The sequence below is a fragment of the Heteronotia binoei genome, chromosome 12 (genome assembly GCF_032191835.1).
Source record: "Heteronotia binoei isolate CCM8104 ecotype False Entrance Well chromosome 12, APGP_CSIRO_Hbin_v1, whole genome shotgun sequence".
NCBI lineage: Eukaryota > Metazoa > Chordata > Lepidosauria > Squamata > Gekkonidae > Heteronotia > Heteronotia binoei.
Window position 1 is genome coordinate 10,720,663 of NC_083234.1, and position 6,288 is coordinate 10,726,950.

General features: G+C 50.2%; 1 protein-coding gene across 5 annotated transcripts in view; it reads right to left on the reverse strand.

Annotated features, from left to right (window-relative positions):
* Positions 1 to 6,288, reverse strand: part of NECTIN1 (nectin cell adhesion molecule 1) — a 386,901-nt gene that overhangs the window by 172,597 nt on the left and 208,016 nt on the right. For all 5 annotated transcript variants that reach the window (XM_060251178.1, XM_060251182.1, XM_060251179.1 and 2 more), the window contains exon 4: positions 4,946 to 5,063. In XM_060251178.1, coding sequence (XP_060107161.1) covers positions 4,946 to 5,063 — 118 coding nt within the window. The remainder of the gene's footprint in view (positions 1 to 4,945; positions 5,064 to 6,288) is intronic.

Genomic DNA, 6,288 nt, shown 5'->3' on the forward strand with positions numbered 1-6,288 from the left:
AACCAGATATCCTCTTCAGGAGGGGGAAAAGAATCCGTCAATGGGATATTGGTGCATCTCTTTGTTGAAACGGCAGACTTAAGTTATAGTCCAAACGGTTTAAGGGGCTTCCATGCCAAACGGAAACTGGAGACGCGGTGCCAGTTCAGGCTCAAGTGTCTTGCCAACTGGGACGGTCCGGAAGAGAGTCATTTTGCCGAAGGGGCAGAGCATTGTTGGCCACAGGGAGATTTTTGTTCCAAGATCAGGAGGAAGAGGTCACTCGCCACACAGGTAGGCACCCACATAATTACACCGGGCATTCCTCCACGACTTCCTCGGCATAATGCTATCCTTTAGCTCGATGCCTGAACTGGAATTCAATCGTGATTATTCAACAGAAGAGGCAAAAAACAAAACAAAAAAAACCCCTGGAATTCAATCGCCACAATGCAACAGAAGACCAAAACGGCATGCCTTCAATCCGCACAGTCTCGTGTTCTCTCCTCTTTCAGGGAAGCAAAAATGCAAGTCCTTTGAGCTGCGGGTCGAATTTCCAGCGCCAGGAGGATAACAAGGGAACAACCCCCCCCCCCCCAAACAACCACCCTCCACTTTCTCTTTTGCAAACCGAGCAGGTTTGATCTGGAACGCAGATATGAGAGCGAAAAGTCCCCAGAACATCATTGTCAGGCCGATTTCCCCACTGGCAATGCTTGGATGAATCACAAGTTATCTGATGGTGTGATTTTTTTTTTTCAATCAGGCCGTGCAAATTTAAAAATAAGCCGTGTAAGAGACCCACCCCAGGTTCCATCTGCGCTTATCCTTCTCTCCCCAGTGGCCCCGGCTTATGCCCTGACGCCTTTCAGCCCACTTAGCAAGAAGCTGGAATCCTCGGAGTGCGGAATCGCTTCCTGCAAAGAGTGGAAATGAGATTCTCCAGAGGCAAGGAAGACGCATCGACTTCCAGCTACAACATTGATTCTGCAATTATGGTCTGTGGCCCACCGGTCATCCAGAGAGTGGTCAGACAGAGGGAAAGAAAGGAAATTCCTGCCGTTCAGACGTCCACACAGGAGCTTACAGTCCTCCTGGACTGGGATGTCAGGTGACACCCACAGGGCCAATCTGCTGTCCGGGCTGTCCTCCTATCACCTGCCTTCCCTGAAGCTATATGGAACTCGCCCCAAAGTGCTCACCCACCTTCTGGGCCAGAGAACCTGACAATCCTGTAAGCCCATTCTCCGTAGCACACACAGGAGAGTATTCTGGACTCCTTCTGCCTGCATCACATGAAGCTATCTTTGGCCCATTGAGATCATTATATTCTACCCCAGAGGTAGCCAAATTTGGGAGCCACATGTGGCTCTTTCACACATATTGTGTGGCTCTTGAAGCCCCCACCACCCTGTCAGCTGCCTTGGAGAAGGCATTTGTCTCTTTAAATTATTTCGCCAAGCCAAGCCAATCAGCAGCTTGGAGAACACATTTCAAGTTAAAGTTGCTTTATTTCCACCTCTCTCTCCCTCCCCTCCCTCATCTATTTTCCTTCCTTCTTCCTCCTCCCCCCTTCCTTCCTTCCTCCTTCCTTCCAATTCTATGATTCCTTCCTTCCTTCCTTCCTTCCTTCCTTCCTTCCTTCCTTCCTTCCTTCCTTCCTTCCTTCCTTCCTTCCTTCCTTCCTTCCTTCCTTCCTTCCTTCCTTCCTTCCAACAGCTGATGTTCATGTCTTTCAGCTCTCAAACATCTGATATTTATCCTATATGGCTCTTACATAAAACAAGTTTGGCCGTCCCTCATCTGCCCAGACTGGCAGCAGCTCTCCAAAGTCTCAGGTAGAAGTCTTTCACATCACCTCCTACCTGATCCTTTTAACCGGAGATGGCAGGAATTGAACCGGAGACCTTCTCCATGCAAAGCAGATGCCCTTCCGCTGAGCCATGGCCCCTCCCACAAGATGGTCTCGTATTGTTCCTGACGCCTACAAGCAGCAAGTGGTCAACTGGAGTCTGGTTTCAACAGCTCCAGGGGCTCATGACAGGCAACATCCCACCAGCACAACAAATCGAATCCTTGTGCATTAAAAGAACAAACCCCAAAGCCTGGCATGGCAGGGAGAAGCGATGCTGAGACCTTTCACTCTGACTTCTAGTTTTCTACTGGCAAGGAATCTCTAGTTTTCTGCAGGGATATCCAGTGTGATGAGTCCCAGCTTGCCATCTGAAGTGGTACAGTCTAGGCACACCTTGCCCTCCCCACCTGCTGTTCCCTTGAATTGGGTCGCATGCGCGCACTCCAAAATTCTGTGTGGGTCGTCCCAGGTGATTCAGCTTGTGAGTCACCGGCTGCTGATCAAATCTGTCTGCCTGGAAGCGCACAAGCACACAGACACACACACAAAGACACACACACACACACACTTTGCAGCCTTGGGAGGGCCAATGGGGGGGATGTTCACCGGGGTGGAAAACAGTGTTCTCAACACAGAATCCGGTTGTTAAATTAGCCGGAGGAGGAGGAGGCATGTCTTTCAAGGAGAAAACAGACAAAGCTGCCCTATACAGAAGGAGGCCACTGTTCCCTCTAGCTCACTGCTGCCTCCTCTGATTGGCCAGTGATGTAGGCAGAGGAAGACAATTCCCCAGATCTACTCTGAGTTTCTTATAGCAGTGATGCCAAGGGCTCGCTTTGCAGCAGGAGCTCCTTTGCATATTTGGCCACACACTCTGATGTAGCCAATCCTCCAGGAGCTTACAGCAGGCCCTGCACTAAGAGCCCTGTAAGCTCTTGGAGGATTGGCTACATCAGGGGTGTGTGGCCTAATATGCAAAGGAGTTCCTGCCAATGTTCCCTCTAAGCTGCTAAGTCTTGTGAGCAAAAATGCTACTTTGTGAGCTACTGGCATCAAAGTTGTGAGCGACTGCATCGATTTGTGTGCTCTGGGGTCATTTTTTCCTGAGAGAAGACAAAAACCTGTGAGCCGGAGGCTAAAAATCTGTGAGCTAGCTCACGCTAACTCTGCTTTAGAGGGAACACTGGTTCCTGTTGCAAAGTGAGCTCTGGTGATGCCTGAGAGTGTACAAACACACAAAGCTGCCTTACACTGTGTCACCCCATCGGGGGGTATCGAGGTCAATGCTTCAGTCACACCTTAAAGACTAACAACATTTGTGGCAGGGTATGGGCTTTTGTAAGTCACTGCTCACGCCTTTGCTCGCCTTATCTGGAGAAGCGAGCAGCGACTCACAACAAGTTGTAGCCTACCACAAAGCGTGTTAGTCTTTCAGGAGCTACTGGACTCTTGCTCTTTTCTACTGCTACAGACAGACTCACATGGCTCCCCGTCTTGATCTAAGCTCAAAGCTCTCGATTCTGGCAGAGAAAGGCCTTTTCAAGGCTAGTCTGATCTGGTCAGATCTCAGAAGCTAAGCAGAGTCAGCCCTGGTTAGTATGTGGAGACCACTAAGGAAGTCCAGGCTCACTAGCAGAGAGAGGCAATGGCAAGCCATCTCTGTTGGGTCTCTTGACTTGGATGGCTCAGATTAGCTTGATCTTGTCAGTTATGAGAAGCTAAGCAGAGTTGGTCCTGGTTAGTATTTGGATGGAGACCACCAAGGAAGCCCAGGGTTGTTATGTAGAGGCAGGCCACGGCCAACCACCTCTGAATATCTCTTGCCTTGCCTTGGATGGCCCAGGCTAGCCTGATCTCTTTAGATCTTGGAATCTAAGCAGGATTGGCCCTGGTTAGTACTTGGATGGGAAGACCATCAAGTAAGTCTGGGGTTGCTTTGCAGAGGAAGGCAATGTCAAACCATCTTTGCTCATTTCTTGCCTTGAAAAACCCCATGGGACAACGTAAGTCATCTACAACTTGATGCAGAGGAAGACAATGTCAAACTGCCTCTGCTCGTCTCTTGCCTTGAAAACCCCATGAGACACCATAAGTCATGTACAACTTGATGCAGAGGAAGAAACTGCCTTTGCTCATCTCTTGCCTTGAAAACCCCACGGGACACCATAAGTCATCTACAACTCAATGCAGAGGAAGACAATGTCAAACCACCTCTGTTCGTTTCTTGCCTTGAAAACCCCACAGGATAACATAAGTCATCTACAACTTGATGCAGAGGAAGACAATAACAAACCACCTCTTGTCTTTGGCCTTGAAAACCCCACGGGACACCATAAGTCTGCAATTTGATGTCACTTTCCATTACCTTCTAACTATAAGAAACTGAACTTGAGACCTTATGCATACACAATGGTTTGGACCAGTCCCAAGTTACTAAGAACCAATCCTCAGTCATCCAAGTTTTGGAGGCCAGTTTGGTGTAGTGGTTAAGTTTGCGGACTCTTATCTGGGAGAACCGGGTTTGATTCCTCACTCCACCACTTGCAGATGCTGGAATGGCCTTGGGTCAGCCATAGCTCTCTTATCTGGGAGAACCGGGTTTGATTCCCCACTCCTCCACTTGCGGCTGCTGGAATGGCCTTGGGTCAGCCAGAGCTCTCTTATCTGGGAGAACCGGGTTTGATTCCCCACTCCTCCACTTGCGGCTGCTGGAATGGCCTTGGGTCAGCCATCGTTCTTTTATCTGGGAGAACCGGGTTTGATTCCCCACTCCTCCACTTGCGGCTGCTGGAATGGCCTTGGGTCAGCCAGAGCTCTTGTAGGAGTTGTCCTTGAAAGAGCAGCTGCTGTAAGAGCTCTCTTAAACCCACCTATCTCATGGGTGTCTGTTGTGGGGCGGGGGAGGCAGAGGAGATTGTGACCACTTTGAGACTCTGAGATTCAGAGTATCGGGCAGGATATAAATCCAATGAGTTCTACTTCTATCATGGGCTACCACCAGCATCCAGAGCCTTCCCCCGGGCCTTACTGTTCCCATTCAAGGATGATTTTCCAACCAGGACTGCAGGCAATCTGCAGCTCAAGACAAGGGTGAGGTGTGCCGGGACTTACAGCCTCCATTGGTATTGGGTGGCTGGAGGGTTGGCATCTGAGATGCACGTCAGCTTGACATCCTTCCGGTTGAGGTACCAGTTGCCATCGAAACCATCGATCTTCACTTCTGGCTCATCTGCAAGAGGAATGCAGAATGGGAGAGAGTCAGGAAGGGCAGGGGGATACCAGAGGAGAAAGGAAGGCCAACAGGCAGGTTGGGGAGAAAAAGGAGAAGACAGGAACGGAGAAGGCAATTGGCCATAGGGATTGCAGAAGGGACGGATGGAAAGAGCGGAAGAGAAAGGATGGATGGATGGAAGTGAACTGAGAATGCTGGACCATCATGATCCACTCTGGACTGCCTTGGTCCTTGAGAAAAGCCTGCTAAGATCAGACCGACTGTTCATCTGTGTCAGTATCCTGTTTCCTGCAATGGCCAATCAGATGCCCTGAAAGGCGCACAAGCAGGATAGTGACCAGAGATTCCCCTCCCCTAGACAGGCAGTGTGGTGTAGCGGTTAGAGCATCAGATTAGGATCTGGAGAACACAGTTTTGAATCCCCACTCTGCCATGGAAGCTCACTGGCTGACTTTGGGCCACTTGCGCCCTCTCAGCTCAGCCCATCTCGCAGGGTTGTTGTGATGATAAAATCGTGGATGGAAGCCACTTTGGATCCCCATTGGGGGAAAAGTCTCAGACCGATTTCCCACTCACTTTACACCGCTCTTGTGCTCCTTTTCTCAGCGGGGCTTCCTTCTGATTTCACACTATTTGCCCTGCGGCTGCAGCTATCGTTGGCTTTTTCGTGCAGCAAACAGAAACCTCTAAAAACCAGTTTTGGTTTGCTGCGCGAAAACGTCAATGCTTGCTGCAGCCCCGGGGCAGAGTGTGTGAAATCGGAAGGAAGCCCTACTGAGAAGAGGAGCGTGAGAGTGGCGTAAGGCGAGTGGGAAATTGGTCTCAGTATAAATGAAGTCAATATATAAACTCCCTGGAAGGGCGTGGAGGCCAAAGCCTGCCCTTTTTTTATTAGTCCCTCATTAACTGAACTTCAGGGGTCTACTGGCTCTACTGGACAGTTTGGTGTAGTGGTTAAGTGTGCGGACTCTTATCTGGGAGAACCGGGTTTGATTCCCCACTCCTCCACTTGCAGCTGCTGGAATGGCCTTGGGTCTGCCATAGCTCTGGCAGAGGTTGTCCTTGAAAGGGCAGCTGCTGTGAGAGCCCTCTCCAGCCCCACCCACCTCACAGGGTGTCTGTTGTGGGGGAGGAAGGGAAAGGAGATTGTGACTGCTCTGAGACTCTTCGGAGAGGAGGGTGGGATATAAATCCAATATCTTCTTCTTCTAAATGCAGAGCT